The following is a 22,312-nucleotide window of genomic DNA, read 5'->3' as shown; positions in this document are numbered from 1 at the left end:
TGAACACTTTAAGACATTTTTTTATAAATACGCCCTTTGTATTGAATTCGAACTTTTTGATGGCTGTTGGTATTACCGACTATTCAGTAAACTCTCTCAACACCTGTTCCAGGGCGGACTGAAGGCAGTAATATGGACTGACGTATTTCAAGCTGTAGTGATGTATACGGGGATGGCTGCCATACTTATAAAGGTAATAGTGGTCAACACTTTAGACTTTAAGCAGCACTGGCGAGTCCTAGATGGACGCAACAGCTGTATAATATAGTTTAATTAATTTTTCGCTCCACTGCATCTAAATCTAAGTTGGTAAGATCATAATATATCGGATGTCTTTCGTTTAGAAGAAGAGAACTTGAATTAGGATAACATTTCCCTGCAGTAAGGATCGTATTGCTCTGTTCCGCTGTGAACACCCTAGTTCTCATTCTGAGAATGTGATTCAACCAGAATTTGACCTTCATTTGTATAGCGGGTGTCGTCGTGACCTTCATTTGTATAGCGGGTGTCGTCGTGACCTACATTTTTTCATTGCGGGTGTTGTCGATGAAGCAGGAGACAATTATCTTACCGGAACCCTGGATCTTATTCTCTTGTACTTTATTTCTTCATCCAAATCTATACTTTTTATTCATATTTTGCTTTGTTTTATCGATTATGAGTTAGAATTACGACTTCGTTGATATGTCCATAACAACACATTTATTATATGCAGGGCTCTATAGATGCAGGCGGTGTCAAGGAGACATGGAGGATAGCCAATGAGAACGGAAGAATCAACCTATTCAAGTAAGCATACATACATAGTGATAATGATGTCTTGTAAACTTCATGCTTTACATCAATCTCTTTGGTATCGTAACATTTCGATAACGGACGTATTTACAGGTTGTTGTACAGGTACAGGTTGATCGTAAGCTACACTTGCCATTTTCGGCATATCATACCCTGATATTATACATGTGGTAGCACTTAACAACATCGGTGCCAGTAGTAAAAGAGTATCTCTTTTTAAGGTGTATTAGCAGTGTATACTGAGCTGTTGCTATTGATAGCAACACGCACACGTCGCGATATCAGTACTAGTCTAATAGCCCTGTTGAGTACTAGATAAACAGTGTTACTAATTCCATTTTACTTTAACACTTTGTGTTTTAATTCCATATTGGATAAAAGTATGATTGGTAGCGTTGATAGAGTTCGGCGCACGGAATATACTTGAGCAGGTATCATGGCTAAATTCAAAGCCCTGATGGTGGTAGGCAAGAAAAGAAAGTCCTATCTAGGCTCGCCCCTGCTTCAGATAGACCTTCACCGCTTCTGAACTCTACGCAGAAAATGCCTCATTCCCCTTCGCATTATGACATTATAATCTATGTCAACAGCCAAGGGAGGAAAGAAATATGATTCTCCTGACTCAGTTAGGTATGTGGGCTTATGGAAGTCTCGATGGTCAACGGTGCATATTTGAACATTCCCTCTGTCAGACTGACCAGCTTCCATGAGGTGATCCCTGCTAGGAGTACCGATGCGCCATATCCGGTGGCTCTGGGACCAGGAGGTGGTTAAGCGTACAGAAACCTCTTGGTTGGCAGTGCCTGCGCCAGTACCTGGTTCCAAGGCCAATAACGTGTCATATAAAGACATCTTACGGTGACAAGTGTGTCGATGTGTTTGGAGTACCGGATGTGACCAATGAGACCTTGAATGTTGATCTGAATCCTCTCGCCTCATGGAACAGACAACTTGGTGTTGTTCCCAGCAGCAGTACTCATGTTCTCCGAGATGGCACGTCCGCTGGCGCCCCTTCCAAGTTCAGCAATTCAGGGGTGGGATTCACCATGGGGTCACAGTGAACCCTCTGGTACTGACGGATGCTATAGTGACTTCATTGGAACTCTACCATTGGCTTAGCAGTCTATTGAAGGGTCACTATGATATGGAGAGTTCGATATCACATTTTCATAGGGTAAAATTCAGCATTTTATGTTCAAGTTCATCATCACATTCCAATTATGACTCATGACGAGCCCTAGAAGAACAAAACAGCTGTATGATGTCCGTAACACCACTGACGAGTCACAGAAGAACGAATTAGCTGTATACTTACCCGTGCCACTGAGAAGTCCTGGAAGAACGAGACAACTGTATGATGCAATTTTCATTTCTTTTTGTCTACCTTATCTAGCTTCTTGTTTTGTATAGAGAATTACTAATATCTTTTGTGTGCATTGTGAAACCATTTCACCGGTTTTAAGTTCAAATGGGGACCAGCATATCTCAAAATGTCGTCAAGGAAATGTATGTTATCCTTTTCAATGCAAACCATTACTAAAATGGCGGGAACCTTGTATATCTTATTTCTTTTCTGGCACCATTTTTGATCATTGTAGTTTTGACCCAGACCCGACGGTTCGCCACACTTTTTGGAATTTATTGATTGGAAGTCTCATTCATGGCTTCGGTTTTATGTTCAACCAATCGACTATCCAGCGAATCAGTGCCACAGCAACCGTTAGGGATGCCAAAAAGTAAGCTGTAATATCGGTTATTAAAACACGTCACGTTCAGATATCGAAGCCTCGCTGTATAAGTAACATAATTTTAGTTGTGTACTTTAGAAGAAATAAATTAATAAGAAATAACAAGGTCGGGAGGAGATGGGGTGAGTAGATGGATGCGTCTTCTCGATTTCTAACAAGGTAAGTCAGTAAGGATAAAAACTAATAACATTTCTTCAATATGGACTTAATTCAGATCAAAAACATAATAAATGAATATGCACTTTGAATTACTGAATGCCGGTGGTTCTGTCGTCATTACTCGGTTCTCATATTGAGAACGTAACATTATGTAGATATGACCTACAATGATAAGTATAGTCGGTGGAGCAGGAGACGCTTACTCTTCCAGAACACATGGTCTCAGATATATTCATGTATATACATGTTTTTATTTCATTTTGCTATTTTTTATCGATTATGAGATAGATCTACGATTCTATTTACCTGTCAATATATTTCATCTTATTATCAACGTATTATTTTATCCATGTGTGAATGTTTTTTAATTAATAACAGATATAGTTAAAATATTTCTCAAAGGATGTGGTTTATCACCGCCCCGGCTTTCCTGATAACGATGAGCTGCGCGGCTATGGAAGGCATAGTAGTGTACGCCTACTACCATTCTAGAGGCTGTGACCCTCTTAAGTCAAAACAGATCTCCAATCCTAACCAGGTAAGTAATCTTCAGTCTTATTAAATATTAACCTTTAATGTAGATACAAAAAATAAGACATACCAACTTATCAACTTATATTAATCATGCTTGTTGGCCCGAGTTGAAGCACGCAAGGGGTCTTACTGTGGGAGGAAACCTTAGTACCCGTGGAAAGTGGTCAGGCAGGTGACTCCATGGCTTTGTCATTAAATGTAATATCACTTTGCTGTTTTCACTGAAATTGATTCGTAGTAATTTGTTGGTTTTGCTATTTTCTCCTCGGATCTCATGTAGCAAACCAAGGGGGTAAAATTCCAAATTTGTGAAATTGTGAAATAAGAAATGGAAATAATTTGAGAGCGTCATATAAACAATGCATTGCTGTTATCGTTGTTGTTTCAGTTGATACCATTTATGGTAATGGACAGCTTCCATTCACTCCCCGGCATGCCTGGACTCTTTATTGCTTCACTATTCAGCGCTTCACTCAGGTGCGCATGCGCGTGATTTGGACAAGTGATTATGAGCAAGATATCATCATGATGTCGTCACTTTACAAAATAATGAGCATATACAAATAGTGATATCACCACATGATGTATCACATTATAATCATTTATACATACATACAATATCAGAAAATAGTGAAACAAACGAGTTAAAACGTTGTCTTCTCTTTGTTCAGTACTCTGTCGTCCGGACTCAGCAGTATGTCGGCTCTTCTCTACACTGACATTATTAAACCTCATACAAAGCCGATGTCTCAAGCCACCATCATTGCAAAGTTAGCAGGTAGGTCAAAGGTCATAGCCAGGGAGAGTCTGAGTCGAGAATGTCCTACGTATCATGTAAACAAACAATGCAAGTCACACTTGACTCTCTCAGGCATTGTCATTAAGACGAGGATGAATCGTACTCCTATAAACAGTGAAGTCGACCAAAAGATAATGCATGTATTCGGGTTCTCATTCAACGCAATATATAACTATATATTTACCATTGTATGGCACTGCCACTATATAACCCTACCAATTCAGTTGTGAGTTCACCAGCTTATGAACTGCCAACTGAAATTTGAATTTGAAAATTAAAAAAAAAAAAAATCGCACGACAAATAAAAAATCGCAGATGGTAAATATAAGCATTGAACGGCTTTCAGTTGGCATTCATATTGACTATGAATACCAACTGAAAGCCGTTCAATGCTTAAATAAACTTACTATCTCCAACAACATCAGACCAGAACGCTGACATCTCATTTGCGTTATTCAGCATTTAAATTCAGCGGACATACCTTTGCAGTATGGCGTAATAAACAAACCATGTTAATTTGAATATCGACAATTATATTAATATTAATTAATCAATATTAGTATCAGACTGCAATTCGTTTTGGGTCGTAGGGGTATGAACGTCTACTGCATTACAGGAAAATAACAAATGAACCGCTAGCGGCGTTCATGTTATTTTCTTGTAATGCAGGTGGCGTTAATATGCCTATGATCCGAAGCAGAATTCAGTTTAATGCTTAAGCAACCGTAGCGAAATCCCTGATTAGCAGAAAATGTTATTATAATATTGTCATGATGTAGTGTGGGAAAGTGAAATTAAAGGCCCATCGAGTCATAACAGTAATATGAGTTCTGAAATATTTCAGTCAGTTCGGCCCTTTTTGGTGCCACCCATAAGTCCCTGGGGGTCCGTCAGGGCCAACATATGCATACTATCAAACTATCATCGTAAATTGTTACAATGAATTCCAATATAACTTCAAAAAACGATATTAATATTAATATGATTTCCCTATAAAGTATAGTAAATGGTATACGTGAGACCCAAAGCTCTTGAAATTCACAGTTTTAGTAAAGCACCTTAAGACCCTCCAATCTATGAAGAGCATTTGATTCTACTTATTTGGGTCTTGAGAAGAAAATGTTTTGAAATTTCGGGAAATTTCAGTCCCCTGGGGACTGTGGACTATACATTTCACAATTTTGGATGACATTTGGCCTTGGGAGGTTTCTTCAAAATTTCATTGAAATTGGTTCATGGTTTTCCGAGAAAAAGTGGAAAATGTAAATTGTTTACGGATGCACGACGCACGACTATCGACAAAAGGCGACTAGAATCTAGGTCACTTTAGACTCGGGTGACCTTATAAAATGGACGCCAAAGATGATATCGTAATAAATATTTTTCTTTATTTCCAGTGGTTTTCTTTGGCGTTCTGGCAGTGGGCGTGGCCTTTCTGATATCCTACGTGGGCGGCAACTTAGTACAGGTGATATACCGCAAAGTTTAAAAATACTGCAGTAAACACCTCAAAATAGTTTTGTATATATCAATTTTCGCTGCGTATATATTTTCGCGCTATATCTATCATGGGTAAAAAATAAGCCCCCTGTGAATATTACCAACTACAGTGTAAAGAGTAGATGATATCTTTCAATTTTTACTCAACTTAAACTCACAGAAACTACTGACTGTCTGTCTCAATGCCTATGATACTGATCTGATAAACATTACCAATAGTAGTGCTCTCCCAAGGATTTTGGAAATATACCCGATTGAATATATATAACATTTTCATGTTCGTTTACGTGCCTCAAAGCAAGACTTCACAAAATTAAAAAAACAATGAATGAATGAATAAATAAATAAATGAGTCTTTCCTAGGTTTTTATCAAAAAAAAAAAAAAAAGTATTTCTCTCAAAAATATGATTAAGTGGTCAAAATATACAATATGATACTGCACTGTTCGTACGAATGAGTTTGTGTATAACTTCAAGCCGTCTAACCTGTATAAATGCGCCACTGAACTAATTCGTTTTTTATCGGACTATTTTGACACTAAAATTTTATTTTGATGAAAATGTTCCTACAAGAAAAAAACAGGGAAAAGGCACATCGATAGGCGTTCATGAAATCCGCAACATAAATAGCCCCCTCCCCTTTTGAATTTGGATAAAACCAACCGTTGAAATAGACTCATGCGTGTAGATACTTGGGTATAAACTGACTAGTCTCTCCCATCCCAGTCCAATACCCCAGAAAGCCTATTATTTCTGTGTTTTATCATGTTTTTGACTGAAAGTGTCTTTCAGATATTTACAAGTTCTCCGATCTACTTTTTTTAGAATGCATGTATTCTTTTGCTATTTTTCATTTCTTCAACCTTTTGCTTAGATCGCAAGTACCCTGCTCGCGGCTTTCTCTGGTCCGCTGTCTGGGCTCTTCCTTCTGGGTTGCTTCGTGCCGTTCGCAAATGCCAAGGTTAGTTCATTTGAGTACCAACACCTTACTTACAACAACGGTCTCCGCCAGATGCATTTTATCGACTTTTACCAATACCAAGGTTTGTTCATGTGATAATTCGACGTTGTTTTCAGTGTCTAATGCCTGAAGACGAAAGTTAGTGCCAAGGACATTTATTTGACTTTAGCATAAGTGTAAAATGGTAGTTGCTACTCCTGCCTAGCGCTCAGCATATTTGGAGTGGGACGACTGGTTGGCTCGTTGTCAGTATAATGTGACCGTGTGGGGTGTGCTGCTGGGTGTCTTCGGTAGTATGCTTCAGTGAGATAGCACTTTAAATCGGCAAAAGTTCCGGCCTATCACAAGGATACTTAACACGAACATACCGCAGCCTCCAAAAACACACATACGCACTCACCACACTCATACATGTCGCACGCACGGGAGGCCGTCCTTAAATGACCTTAGATGTTAATAGGACGTTAAACCAAATAAACCAACCAACCAACCAACTTGGTCGCATTAGTAGCCCGGATATAATTACAAAAAGCTCAATACCTAATTTCCAGTAGGACCAGAGCACTGTGAACACATGATACAGGGACCTAGTAGAAGTAAAAGTATTAGCTTGATGTGTTTCTCACTTGCGTAACACATCTCAGTTTTACTTGAAACGTAGTTACAGACAATTTGCATACAAAGAACAATATCGATAACCCTTTGTCTTGGTACACAAAATAATACTAAATAAGGAACAAATATGAAAGCTTCCGGAGTACGCGTAGTACGTGTCGTTAATTCCGGTTAAGAGAACAACGTTGTTCGGGACTCGTCTCTATGGGTTTCCTGTCCACAAAATGACGCAAAATAGGTATGGCCTATATTGGCCTGTTTCGACCTAAAGTTGACTGTTTTCGAAATAAAAAAAATGTAAAAATGTTAAAGTATTAGAATACAACCCTTAACCCCATACCATAAATATTCTGATTTGCGAAAAATGTGTTTGCAATGGATATTTCATTATATGACCGCATCATCGGTCTATTTGCAACTTTCGAGGGGCGGAGGGAAACAGGGTTTCCGATTTCAAATAAGTTTTCTTGACATAGAGACTTTTACAATGTCTTATTTTATTCTATATACCAGAAGACAACTAAAAATCCTATTCTTAAAAAAAGTCCTCCGATACGTTAGTATCAAATATTTTAGTATTAATTAGACTGAAAATGAACATTTATATTATCAATGACATTTTTATATATAAGTCTGCATAGCTGATACAGCAGAACCATCGCTAAGCAACCCAAAGGTTCGGAGTTCAAATCACCAAGTTGTTTCTTTTCTTTGTTTATGTTTCTTAATACCATTTACTTTTTCCTGATCGTATTTGAAAGATATTTTCAACACAAAGCGAGTATTTCATATAAAGAATTTAAGGTCAAAACATCAAAATGTTGAGATCGAAATTTTTCAGTTAAAATGAGCAATTTTCTCTGTATCGTTCAATGTAACATGTTAACAAACTACAGTATTAACAAGAGATATACATGGATAGGTAGTGAAAAATTCCTTTTCAAAATGTCAATTTAACTTTATTTCAATAGTTATTGATTGGCTTAATATACGTGATATTTACATATTCCATTCACAACACATTGTGCAAAAATGGACCATAGGTCACGTGATAGTTTACCTGTATTTTTAGCTACATGTGTATTTTTAGACTTTCGCTGTACAAAGTAACAACAGCTTGCCTACCAATTCCAACCCTACCTCTAGTCTCGTTCAACCAGACTCTTGTTGACTGTGCATGCTATGCCAGACTGCGTAGAAATCAAGCGTCAGGTTGAAAGAAACTAACCCTTCCTCCCATGTTGGCCCATTCAAACGAGGGCTAAATTTCAGGGGTGATAACTCCCTCAGAAAGCGTAAGTCAGAGCGTATTGCCTGCCTTAACGATGCGTGAAGTGAAATTGACACTTCATCATATTTGCATTTTCTGACACTGACAAAACATTGTTTCCTCATTTAACGTATCACGAAAAAAAACCTATAATTCACTTTTCATCCTTATATGCCGCTAGACTCGAACGCAAAACGTTTGGACAATGATCACATATTGCGAATAAGCCAAAATAACAATGGGCGAATGATTCCCAATAGAGTATAGCTATTAGTTTTCATGGGGCTTATATTTGGAGGTTGTCTCAGTTGGACATAGTTCGCAGTGTATAAATTCCTTGTAACAACGCATTGTAAATATTGTTCAATATACAATATATTATCTTGGTATTTATTTCTCGCTATATTAAGTGACCCCGAATAATTTCCAACAAAGGATATTCTGTTTTAATACCATGCATAATCACACACGTTTTGATTGGTGTTGTACGTTATAGGGCGCAATACTGTCGACCGTTCTTTCAATCGGGCTGACAGCATGGATAGCGGCCGGTCAGTTTCTAACCAAAGTGTCCAGGAGATGGAAGAAACTCCCATCAGCCCCTACCGATCAATGCTTCGTCAACGTCAATGGCACGCTTGACGTGTTCTCCAACTATACAACATCACCGACGGCTTATGACGCCACCTGGTCCTACGATGTTACCACTTCCGGTGGAATATCCGAAATACCACGAGCGTACGTATCTCGAACAGAAATAATCATTAAATTTAATGAAAAACACCTGTTTCTTGTTTTGTAAATTGCGCACTTTCACTGAGCCATAATTCATGATAACAATAGTTGTCTTTGCAATGAAGTTGTATTTAGGCATTAAGCTAAATTCTTTGGAAAGTTATAGTCACAATTCTCACAGATTTGCTAATAAATTGATTAATTAGATAGACTTATTGGATGATAACTCTCCAAAGAAAGTAGTTTAATAGTTATATAATAGTTGTACTTGCATCTAACCTGTAATTGTATTATCACATTCCTAAATCAAATTTCGCGCACTTAATTGGACCTATTTTTGTGACGTCACGACTACAGGAGACCGTTCCAGGGGAAAATGTAGTTCGTAGAAACAAACATCTAATCACTTATTCAATTTCACCATTTAAATGATATATTCAACCGTGAGGATATTAATCTTTTATACAACAAAAACTATATCAATTGTTTCGAGTTACATTAATCAATCGGTTGTTTTTCTCCGGTAGCACGAATTTTCGTGACGTCAAAAATACAGTTAAGGTGGTTGTCTACACCTACCATCAAAATATTAAGGCCGTGAAAGGTTAAGTATTGAGAGAAAAAAGATGATTGGTCGTATTGTTTATTTTACAGAAAATCACAAATATGCTTATTTGTTTTCCTGTCTGAGAAATATTTTAAATCTAGGGTGTTTTTAGAAATCAGTAATTAAGGAATGTTAATTCTGTACAAAAGGAAAATAACTCCCTGAATTCCATCTAAGTTTTTTTTTACTACTTGTTTACGACAAGTTTAACAATCAGAAAATCAATAAACAAAAATAATCTACTAAAATAGAAGTCTGAACTCGTTTTGAGAGCCTTCATTTTTTAATCTACACTTAACTCTAAACAATTGAGATATTTCGATAAAAAAAACTATGCTTTATTTTACAATCCTTAAGCATCATCATAGATTTTTATAGACTATGAGACTTTTGACAAAAATCCACCCAAACCCCTGTCATGATATATTTGTACCCCTGTACATGATAATAACTTTTTGGGAATGTGTACCTTGTCTGACTTTATTACATAACAGGGGGTATGGGTCACAGTTTGTTTGGTTTGTTTTTGTTTAACGTCCTATTAACAGCCAGGGTCATTTAAGGACGTGCCAGGTTTTGGAGGTGGAGGAAAGCCGGAGTACCCGGAGAAAAACCACCGGCCTACGGTCAGTACCTGGCAACTGCCCCACGTAGGTTTCGAACTCGCAACCCAGAGGTGGAGGGCTAGTGTTAAAGTGTCGGTACACCCTAACCACTCGGCCACCGCGGCCCCCTATGGGTCACAGGTAAAGGGGTGTATGTCTTACCTGTGCCAGCTGACCACAGTATGCAGGCAGGCATATTGAAATGTTTTTGAATTCATCTGGTACTCTACTTTGTAGTTTGTAAATAATATAATAATATATAGTAACACGGTTCTAATTTTTCAGCGAAGGCATTGCAAGGTTATACACGATTTCGTACTTGTGGTTGGGCGTGATTGGCATTCTGACTGTCATCATATTCGGAGCTATCTTCAGTTTAATGACAGGTAGGTAACTAGTCTACAGGAACCTCATCACCCTTTAAGGTACGTCATCGCCCTTTAAAGTTACGTCATCACCCTGTTCATGTGCATCGCCATCCTGTACAGGTACATGTTTTTGGTTCTGTTTTGAGATGGTGAAGAGTTAACGACATGATATATAACACATAATATGAATTAAATTCAAATGTCTAATAAAACAAACAAGCATTTTGTGTATTCGTTATTATGACTGAAAATATTAAACGATTAAAATTAACGTTGAATTTATTTTTCTGTCAAACAGGGCCTGTCAAGCCAGAAGATGCAAACCCAATGTACCTGGTGTCGTTGGCGGATAAACTCATGTGTTATCTGCCCTTGTCGATACGTAAGCGACTCCGACATGGGATCGACTACGAACAGGCTGAAAAGGTGAACCCTTGAAAAACAGTTAAATAAAGATAATCTATTGAAATACATGAATTGATGTTCATATTGCATTTTTTTTCTTTAGGGGGTTAAGATTTTCTTGTTATCCACATATTGTTCATAAAGATTTTTTTTTTTTGACAATTTCATTCCATCCGCACAACAAGCGGGAATTAAAATCCTCAAAAATAGCACTTACAGTTTTCATAACTTTACCATTCATCTTTGAATCATATGTCTGATTATAATACTATGTTATACTGTGCCATTTTAGTTTCATGGGGAGGTTGAGATTTGTATGCCTAATCAACCCAATCTACTTTCACGTTGTAGTTTCATGTGGAAGTTGACAAACTCGACGAATTCGTGTTGAAAACAGAGAAAGAGGGCATGGAGGTTACATATGATGAACATCTGCTTTCTCGTTTGAGCGGAAGTGGATCAGATGATATAAAGTGTACTCTATGTGAAGAGCCGGACTCAGTAGAACAATTCGATACCTGCCAATGGCGATACGCAGTTAGAAACTGTTAATGAGCAACTTGCACTGGAAGCGGAAAAAGCAGAAGTAGAAAAGCTGAGAGTGGATGGGATAAAACCCGACGAAAATTGATATTACCTTTATCACTTAATTATTAGCACTATAAACATCAGCACATGTATACATTCGATATAAACTCCATATTGTCGAAAAACACAGGACTTGGCAACAACAAAGCAAAGTAAAACACCGTTAAATAGCGATTTTCTGAAACCTACGTCACACACAATGAGGTTTTTATTACAGTTTTTATCAACTTTGAAGTCAATCGATCATGTCCATGTGTAAAATCTACATCAAGGCCGAAACCACGTAATCTGATCATCTGGATCAGAAAGTCACTGTAGCTTTTGAACTTCTATTTGGATCAATTCAATTTGATTGTAGCAGTTCTGTAGACCAGGGAATCAAATTGTACCGTTATCTGAACGATTCCATACCACTAGACCTACAGGTATCATTTCACAGAAGTGATGCCTTATGTAGGTAACGTAACATTATATCAATTCACTCAGCAACACATTATAGACTCAGATTTTGACTTTTTATTGTTTTGAATAAATTTGTGCATTCAGCCATCCCGAAGCAGATAGCAGAAGAGAAACAGATATTCTAGGATGTACGGAAATGAGGAAAGTAAATCAAAGCACGGAATGTGATGAAAAATAGTACTAACAGAAATTCCGAAAGATGTCTGCATAAGAAAGGACCATCCACTTATGGACTTTATGAAATATGTACCCAATAAAGATCTCTGTATCACTCTGTCTCTCCAACATTACGTAAATATGCCATCTTGTAAAATACATTTTTATCGTATCGTATGTTTATGACTTTTATTTCTATACTTTTAATAGTATAACGAACTGGACTTGTGGGAAAGCTGACAAAAAATTGGCATACATTATCTCGCCATTTTGAAGCATTTAACCTATGTTAACATCAACAACGGTACAATACAAGTTGGCGTTTTGTAGTCCATGATTTCAAAGAACTGACCACTTCAGAATGCGCGGTCAAAAAGTAAAATAAAAAAGAGTCGATGGTCGTAATGGGATATATTTCGCATCATTCCGTGGCCTATTTAGGAAATTTTCGAAGAACGGGTTATTCCGAAAAAAACCCCCCAAAAAACAAACAAACAAACAAACAAACAAACACGCTCCCAATACATGCATCTCACATACATGGGAGCTGTTCATATGATTTTAAACAATACAAAAATGTGTTCCAACACCGTTATATTTTATAGATCTTTTATGAGCCGACTCATATCAGATTAAAATAAATCTGAAGCCTTCGTATTTATATGTAAATAGATTCATAAAACAACCTGTATTGGATTTTACACTATTTTACCGTCATCAGACAATACCTAGATAGAAGAGCGCGCCAATTTGTAACGATTTCACCAGCACACAAGGAAATGACGACCGTCGTCATGAACACCGACTATTATGAGGAACACGCTGTGGTACATAGCAGTAACATATAGGAAAACGGTAATTCAACGCGAAAGTCGCCTTGTAACCATACTGTCAGGATTAAGAAAAGAATGCCAGAATTACCATCAACTAACCCTATAATGTACTACACACCAAGGATCCAGAAACAGGGAAACCAACTATACACAGTTGTGAACTATACTCAGTGTTATTTAACACTTTAAGTGTTTACTAAATATCAATGAAGATTTATCAAGGAGTAATTGTTTTGTTTTTATATTTATTGAGGGTATGCCAAATTATCCTTTACTTGATATGTTCACGTGTTTGGACATGTCTTACAATGTGTTGCAAACGACTGTAGATGACGCCATTTTTTTTATTTAGAGGGATAAAAGCGGCGATTTTCTCTTGGAATATTTATAAAATCATATTCCGAAGAATGTGCTTAGAGCGAAAAAAGAAGCAAGCATTTCTAAATTTTCCTTTGACCGATGATCGCTGACACCGAAGGTATCTACATTTAAGTAGTTTTCAAAACTCGCCCATCCCATCTGTCATTTCACATTACAACTGTTAGGAAATGTAGGAGTGAGAAAAAGAAGAACACGAGATAGAGAATCAGTTATAAAATATACAAGATCTCACACAGCATACAACCTAATGAACTTTGAAGGTCAAAATATCGGAACATATAATACAAGTGTGAAGTCAAGGGGCAAGACTTTGCATTAATTTTGGTTTATTGATAATTCCCTTCCACGGTTGCTCGTCGAGATCAGGAAGATGATTATCATATTATATAAGTTAATATACGTATGTATTGTACGGCCTGTTTAAGAGACGGTATTAGTACATGAGATGATACTCTTGAATGTATTACTCTTCATTTTGGGAGGGGGTGGGGGTGGGGGGATGGGAATGACTTGTAGATATGTATACTCTCTTCAATATCTTGACATCCGAGATTTCGGCAGACATGTTGTCGTATAAAAAGGGCGATAACTCTATGTAATAGAACGATGGTTCCTAGAATTAGTTTGATTTTTTAATACTTTAATAGATTTAAAAGATGTAGAAAACAGTTTAATTAATTTTCAACTATATTTGGGTCTTTGTCTTCCAAGCCTCAATAAGGTTGACTCACGTCAATTTTGAAATAAATTACCAGTAGTGGTTACAAATCAGATCACGAATACTTCATAAATATATGCATATTAAATATGCTGTTGCATCAAATGTAGCCCTGTAAACGACATTACCCGACATCCTCTAGTACTCATCACTGTAATAGTGTCACATAGAAATGTGTCACTGGTACTAGAGACTACCTTTACATCAGGTAAGTGGATTCTTATTAATGTATTAAATCTATATGTATTTTACTTTCAAAGTTCAATAACGATAAGTTTAAATTATTCCGAATACACAGATTTTATTCTGACTTTATGAATTGACAGTCTTTTGTTGTCAGTTCATTGCATTAAGAAGACAAAATGTACAATGTGATTGTCAATATCTTTTTTTTTTTTATTTCAACAAATTTTATTCTAATTAGAAAAAAAAGATTGAACAATAGCCCTAGACTGTAATGGTTCTCTGTTAGTTTAACAACGTAATTCGAAAATTCAATTGAAATATTGAATTCATACATTCATTAAAACAAAATCATTTGAATTTGTCGCTTGTTTGTCTCTTTCTTACAAAATTAAGATTGATTACAGGATTAAGTGGGTTTTACTTATACATCATATATTTTTGTTTGACGAAATTACATTCGATTATTGTTCTTATTAAAACATCTCTTGTGTGTCTAAACTTGGTATATTTGTATATTAAAACTCAAATCGTAACAATCAGTAATCTCAATGTTATATATAGTCTACATGTTGAAAATGACTGCACTGTTGTATAATGCAGTTTTATATTCATATTCAGTATATACTGTATTCATTACAGCCTCCATACTCTCATTTATATCCAATATTCAGTATATATTGTATTCATTACAGCCTCCATATTCTCATTTATATCCAATATTCAGTATATATTGTATTCATTACAGTCTCGATATTCTCATTTATATCCAATATTCAGTATATATTGTATTCATTACAGCCTCCATATTCTCATTTATATCCAATATTCAGTATATATTGTATTCATTACAGCCTCCATATTCACATTTATATCCAATATTCAGTATATATTGTATTCATTATAGCCTCCATATTCTCATTTATATCCAACATTCAGGTAAATATTGTATTTTTACAGCCCCGATATTCTCATTTATATCCAATGTTCAGTATATATTGTATTCATTACAGCCTCCATGTCGCATTTATATCCAATATTCATTATATACTGTATTATTCACTGCCTCCATATTTTCATTTATGTCCAATATTCAGTATATTCAGTATTACAGCCTCCATATTCTCATTTATGTCCAATATTCAGTATATTCAGTATTACAGCCTCCATATTCTCATTTATATCAAGGAGTTGATCACTTGTTTGTCCTTCCTGACATGAACTAACGAATGTCATTTTGATGATTTTACAGTCACCATGGTGTCCTCACATTCCTTTGTTGTTTGGGATTATGTTATATTTGGTATAACTATTGTCATATCGATCAGCATTGGCTTATATCATGCCTTTGCTGGGGGTAGACAAAAAACAACATCCGAATTTCTTGTTGGAAACCGCCGAATGAAAGTGCTTCCTGTGGCTATTTCGTTAATGGTTTCTTTCGAGTCTTCTATCATGATGCTCGGAGTTCCTGCTGAAGTGTACGAATACGGAATCCAGTATGTTTTGCAGTTGATAAGCTTCCTTATTGCCACTTCACTAGCAATCCATATCTTGGTGCCTCTTCTTCACCCTCTCAAGATTACCAGCGCATACGAGGTACGTTGTTTTACTTTACAGTGTGGTAAGATGACATGGAACTTATATTTTATATATTCCCTTTAGATCGCAGGATTGTTAGCGCTTCTGCCAAAAATGAAGTCTCCGAGGTTTCCCAATACTCTGTACGCTAGTGTACAGGGAACAACCAACCAATTGAAAAAATATATTTTTGAAACAGCCCCTGTGTATAGAAAGTTGAGCCAAGGATAAAATGTCTGGCAGCCACTGATTGGCCAGTATGTTATGAAGTGAGAAAATAGATATGTAGCCTGATAGGTTACTATCAATAAGAAATGTTGATATAAATTTCCTATAATATAATTTCTTATAAATAAAAGTCCGATTGGTTTTTTTCCCAAAAGTTCACGTAATAATAGTAAACAGGTAAACATTTAAGATTTTTGAGAACTTTTACTGCGAAATTCACCTATTTTCAAAATGGCTACCCTGGAGAAAATTTGAACTGAAGGACCCAACTTTTTTTTTGATTAGGTGTTATATCAGACCCTAAACTTTTGTTATAAACCATAATCGTCATATTCAATTCAAGAATTTGAATGAAATAATCCAAAACGTTAACACTAAAGTCTATGGGAAACCAATTGGTTGGTTGCTCTCTTAATACTCGTCAATAGTGACAACGATTAGGAACATTCTATATTTCACGGTTTTTGAAAACCATGCAGTTTCTTTAATTTTGAATTTCTAATATCGTAATAAGCCCATTTTTATAGCTTCCCCTCATGATCTCTACACTATGGGCATATTAACATCACTGGCTAGTCTCAGAATATTTATATTTCTATTTCGACAATTAATCTATCCTGTACTTAAATAATCTTATTATTAAGTATTGTTTAAAGTCTTATCAACAGTCATGATCATTTAAGGACGACCTCTCCTGCGTGGGTGATGCACACGTGTAGTTAGTGCATGTTTTAGAGGTTGTGATATATGTATGTACGTCTTTATCTCCTGAGGTAGCAAAACTTTGTAGTGCTACCTCGCTGAAACATCTATCATGGCACCTCACCGGTTTCATTATACTGATAACAGGCGAACCAGTTGTCCTACTTCCAAAATGTTGAGCCTACAGGAGTATGAATAACTCTTGTTTATAGACTCTTGTAAGCCTTCCTCTTGAGGGAGAACGCTCAACTAAGGCCAGAAAAGAGGCGGTTTCAAGAAATTTGTTCAGAAAAAAAGGAAAGAAAAAAACTCAAAATTTAGCCGCCTCTACGATCATGCGATGGGTCAGCAAGTATAATTCTTACGCCATACCTACAGGGCAGCGATAATAGTTAGCCTGATACGAAGTCTTATATTCTTTATTCCGTGTAAACCACATCCATTTTGTCATGCACCTATCATGCTGTCCTTTACTATGTGTTTGGAGATAAGTTTAGATGAGTTAAGATTATTAAATTACATTTAAAAGAAAGTAAAAACAAAGTTGATATGAATGTCTTTTTTTTTTTTTGTATTGTTTTGTTTTTATTTACGTACATTTCGGTGACGATCAATTACGGGGTACGGATTACTGTGAAAGGATTTATTTAGGTGCCCTCAAATATTAGGGCATTATTTAATTCAGACAGATTACCGCAACGATAAAGAGGTGTGGCGCAAAATGTGTTTCATTGCTGGATATTTCATTAAATGACCGTAAAGTTGCATCATCGGGCTATTTGCAACTTTAGAGGGGGTTTTCGCGGATTCATATCATTTTTTGACATAGAGCGCATCTGAAGACCAACTTTTACAATGTCTATTTTTATTCTTTGTACCAAAAGACAACTAAAATCATATTCTTAAAAAGTGGTCCTCCGATGCGCTGGTATCGAAAATTGAAAAAAAAACCGTAGTTGATAAAATATTTTAATTTAGCATTAACTAGACAGACTATAAGTAATAACATAAACATCACATTCCCAAATGTCCCCATAGCTCAAATGGTAGAACCGTCGCTTAGCAACTCAAAGGTTTGGAGTTCGAGTCACCAAGATGAACTTTTTTCATATTTTGTTATGTTTCTTAATACCATTTAATTTTTCTTGATCGTATTTGAAAGATATTTGCAACATTAAATGCACATTTAATATAAAGTATTTAGTATAAAGATAAAAATGTTGAGAAATAAAATTTTCACTTGGATAACAAACAAACTAAAATCGTAAGCGATTTACACGGTATCATTCAGAGTAAAATGTAAATGAACTTCAGCGTCGAAAAGAGTCATACAAATTTTCATGGATGTGTAGTGTAAAATTCCTATCTAACATGTCAATTTTACTTTATTTTTATAAGATATTAATTGACTACCTAATCCATTCACAGCACACAGCGTGCCATACAATTGACCATGACGATCTATTTTGGTACTGTGGGAATAACTGGGGTCACGTGGTATTTTTACCTGTACTTTTAGCCCAGACTATCGCTGTACGTGGCCTAGGTCGGGACACAGGGGCAAAAAAATAGTCAGAAATACCTATATATATTGTCAATATATATAGGTATTTCTGACCATTTTTTGTAATATAAAACTAGACATGCCCCTGTGGTCGGGATGAGCGGAAAAAAACGACCATACCTCTTTGTGTTTCAGCATGTTATTTGTTGTTTGATAGATGTAGCATCTAAAACTGTAATTAGCGTTAAATATTTTGCGCAATGCTTCTAGCGCGATAATAAAATTACTGTTAAAATCCCGGGAAATATACAGCACCACTAGGTTAGCGCTGTAACCACACGGTTCTCTGTTTCAGTACCTAGAACTACGATTTAAGTCCCGGGCTGTTAGACTAACTGGTACAGTACTTGGAATAACTTCGTATGTAAGTAATGTACAATATATGTGCAATTTGATATTTAAATGTGCTAATGTCACAAACATGAATTTCGTTTGTTAGCGTATTTTTATGTTCAAATAGAAGAAAAACAAATTGGTTTCTGCTTTCTATAGAATAGCCATCAGTTGTAATCTAAATGCTGCATGGCGGGATTGTTTCACACAAACAATGTAATACTGCTTCCCTTCCACAAACAATGTAATACTGCTTCCCTACCACAAACAATGTCATACTGCTTCCCTACAACAAACAATATCATACTGCTTCCCTACAACAAACAATGTCATACTGATTCCCTACCACAAACAATGTCATACTGCTTCCCTACCACAAACGATGTCATACTGCTTCCCTACCACAAACAATGTCATACTGCTTCCCTACCACAAACAATGCCATACTGCTTCCCTACCACAAACAATGTCATACTGCTTCCATACCACAAACAATGTCATACAGCTTCCCTACCACAAACAATATCATACTGCTTCCCTACCACAAACAATATCATAGTGCTTCCCTACCACAAACAATATCATACTGCTTCCCTACCACAAACAATGTCATACAGCTTCCCTACCACAAACAATATCATACTGCTTCCATACCACAAACAATGTCATACAGCTTCCCTACCACAAACAATGTCATACTGCTTCCCTACCACAAACAATATCATAGTGCTTCCCTACCACAAACAATATCATAGTGCTTCCCTACCACAAACAATATCATACTGCTTCCATACCACAAACAATGTCATACAGCTTCCCTACCACAAACAATGTCATACTGCTTCCCTACCACAAACAATGTCATACTGCTTCCCTACCACAAACAATATCATACTGCTTCCCTACCACAAACAATATCATACTGCTTCCCTACCACAAACAATATCATACTGCTTCCCTACCACAAACAATGTCATACTGCTTCCCTACCACAAACAATGTCATACTGCTTCCCTACCACAAACAATGTCATACTGCTTCCTACCACAAACAATGTCATACTGCTTCCCTACCACAAACAATATCATACTGCTTCCCTACCACAAACAATGTCATACTGCTTCCCTACCACAAACAATATCATACTGCTTCCCTACCACAAACAATATCATACTGCTTCCCTACCACAAACAATGTCATACTGCTTCCCTACCACAAACAATATCATACTGCTTCCCTACCACAAACAATATCATACTGCTTCCCTACCACAAACAATATCATACTGCTTCCCTACCACAAACAATATCATACTGCTTCCCTACCACAAACAATGTCATACAGCTTCCCTACCACAAACAATATCATACGGCTTCCCCACCACAAACAATGTCATACTGCTTCCCTACCACAAACAATATCATAGTGCTTCCCTACCACAAACAATATCATACTGCTTCCCTACCACAAACAATGTCATACTGCTTCCCTACCACAAACAATATCATACTGCTTCCCTACCACAAACAATATCATAGTGCTTCCCTACCACAAACAATGTCATACTGCTTCCCTACCACAAACAATATCATACTGCTTCCCTACCACAAACAATGTCATACTACTTCCCTACCACAAACAATATCATACTGCTTCCCTACCACAAACAATGTCATACTGCTTCCCTACAACAAACAATGTCATACTGCTTCCCTACCACAAACAATATCATACTGCTTCCCTACCACAAACAATATCATACGGCTTCCCCACCACAAACAATATCATACTGCTTCCCTACCACAAACAATGTCATACTGCTTCCCTACCACAAACAATGTCATACTGCTTCCCTACCACAAACATCGGCATTAATCCATACGGAATTTTCATAATTCGTATTACAATCAATTTACAAATAATTTTGGGTATATATTTTAATTGCTGATGTGATATAATCATTTCTATTTATTTGTTACTTGATATTTTCTTTAACAGACGTGCTACATAGGAATTGTACTATTTGGACCAGGAGTAGCCTTGGAGGCGGGTAAGTGTAGTAGCTGTCGACTTGTGGACTGTTAATATGAAATAAGATATAAAAAAAATAGGGATAGTCAATACTATATCAGTTTGTAGGGGTTTTTCCGTCACCGTTTACCTGGGCCGTAGGAGTGTCCACCGACGATAATTGTAGGGATTAGAGGCGGTGTTGGCTCGGGGAGGGATTATAGCTGTACTAGGGAGGGGTGAACTGTAGTTAGTCTACCTGAGGAGACAAATCAAGAGTTACCTCCTTCATACTTATTCTGTAATGAATTAAAATTAAAGTAATTTCAGTACTTTACTTTAAAATTTTGAAACAAAATTAATATGTTAATGTTTAGAGTACTCAGAGGGGTTTTTGATTAAATTGGTAAAACATGAAACCATTGTAGTGATATTTAAAACTGTCTAGAAAATATGTACATTTGGGAAAATCGATTTTCTTTGCTATAAACTGTTTGATTTTTTGGAAGTAATAATTTTATCTTGTTTTCAAACACAGGTGCAATTATGTACCGCGGTGTAATCAAAGGTCCCCTAAGTCCCAATTGGCCTTTCCTGATGCTTGACCCATTGTAATTGTAGATGTGTACAAACACTACACTTTTACATCTACACTTACGAATGACCACTACTGTTCGGATTTTTTTTAAATGTTGAAATTGAATTAATCCCCCACCCGCTAAAAGCATCTGTCCATAATATATTAAAAATGTAACCGCCTCCCCTCCACCGACGGATTTTTTGTTTTTGTTTTTAGTTTTTTATGATTATAATTTACATACATGTTACGTCATATTTCATTTCACAAGATGGCGGAGAACACAACCAGCATATATAAAAACATAACGAAAATACAGCTCAATGCGTCATAACAATATGACGTCATCGTGGAAAACACAATCGTATACAAATAAAGCAATGAGTCATATACATATACATATACATATACAAAAACATCGTTTTGGAAAATTAGGGGAAATATGTTCTCTTGATATTTATGATGAAAGATACCAAAGAACATGTTTGTATTATATCTTGAGATACTTCAGCTTTTCAGAAACATCCTGCACTTGTAAACAAGAAGACAAACAATATATAACGTTATAAAGATCACAAGAACAATATCTTAACTATTTAAAAGGAATTTTCTCTTAGCCGTAGCATGAATTGAATACCTTCCAAAATTCCTTAATGTTTTAAAATTATTTCTAGAGAACAGTTCCGTAATTTTGAAAACCCATGGTCGACGGTAAAAGTATGGATTGATATATTTAACACACAATATAAAATGAGCTTCAACTTCATTATACTTTCATAAAGAGCACATAGCCTTTCAGACCTAAGGATACTATAGTATCAACCAGTTGTAATATTCAACGAATGTCGAATGTCGCGTTGACACAACCTTCAAATTATCTGATAGTTGAATGTCG

General features: G+C 36.3%; 1 protein-coding gene across 1 annotated transcript in view; it reads left to right on the top strand.

Moving 5' to 3' along the window:
• Positions 1 to 22,312, top strand: part of LOC117341863 — a 38,995-nt gene that overhangs the window by 165 nt on the left and 16,518 nt on the right. The window contains exons 2-17 of the mRNA XM_033903722.1: positions 113 to 193; positions 716 to 789; positions 2,394 to 2,531; positions 3,105 to 3,240; positions 3,625 to 3,713; positions 3,908 to 4,014; positions 5,433 to 5,503; positions 6,410 to 6,496; positions 8,878 to 9,119; positions 10,614 to 10,714; positions 10,995 to 11,122; positions 11,453 to 11,648; positions 14,328 to 14,447; positions 15,675 to 16,021; positions 18,793 to 18,861; positions 20,829 to 20,880. Coding sequence (XP_033759613.1) covers positions 113 to 193; positions 716 to 789; positions 2,394 to 2,531; positions 3,105 to 3,240; positions 3,625 to 3,713; positions 3,908 to 4,014; positions 5,433 to 5,503; positions 6,410 to 6,496; positions 8,878 to 9,119; positions 10,614 to 10,714; positions 10,995 to 11,122; positions 11,453 to 11,648; positions 14,328 to 14,447; positions 15,675 to 16,021; positions 18,793 to 18,861; positions 20,829 to 20,880 — 2,038 coding nt within the window. The remainder of the gene's footprint in view (positions 1 to 112; positions 194 to 715; positions 790 to 2,393; positions 2,532 to 3,104; positions 3,241 to 3,624; positions 3,714 to 3,907; positions 4,015 to 5,432; positions 5,504 to 6,409; positions 6,497 to 8,877; positions 9,120 to 10,613; positions 10,715 to 10,994; positions 11,123 to 11,452; positions 11,649 to 14,327; positions 14,448 to 15,674; positions 16,022 to 18,792; positions 18,862 to 20,828; positions 20,881 to 22,312) is intronic.

This window comes from Pecten maximus, chromosome 14 (genome assembly GCF_902652985.1).
Source record: "Pecten maximus chromosome 14, xPecMax1.1, whole genome shotgun sequence".
Taxonomy (NCBI): Eukaryota; Metazoa; Mollusca; class Bivalvia; order Pectinida; family Pectinidae; genus Pecten; species Pecten maximus.
This window is presented reverse-complemented; position numbering and strand designations above follow the sequence as displayed.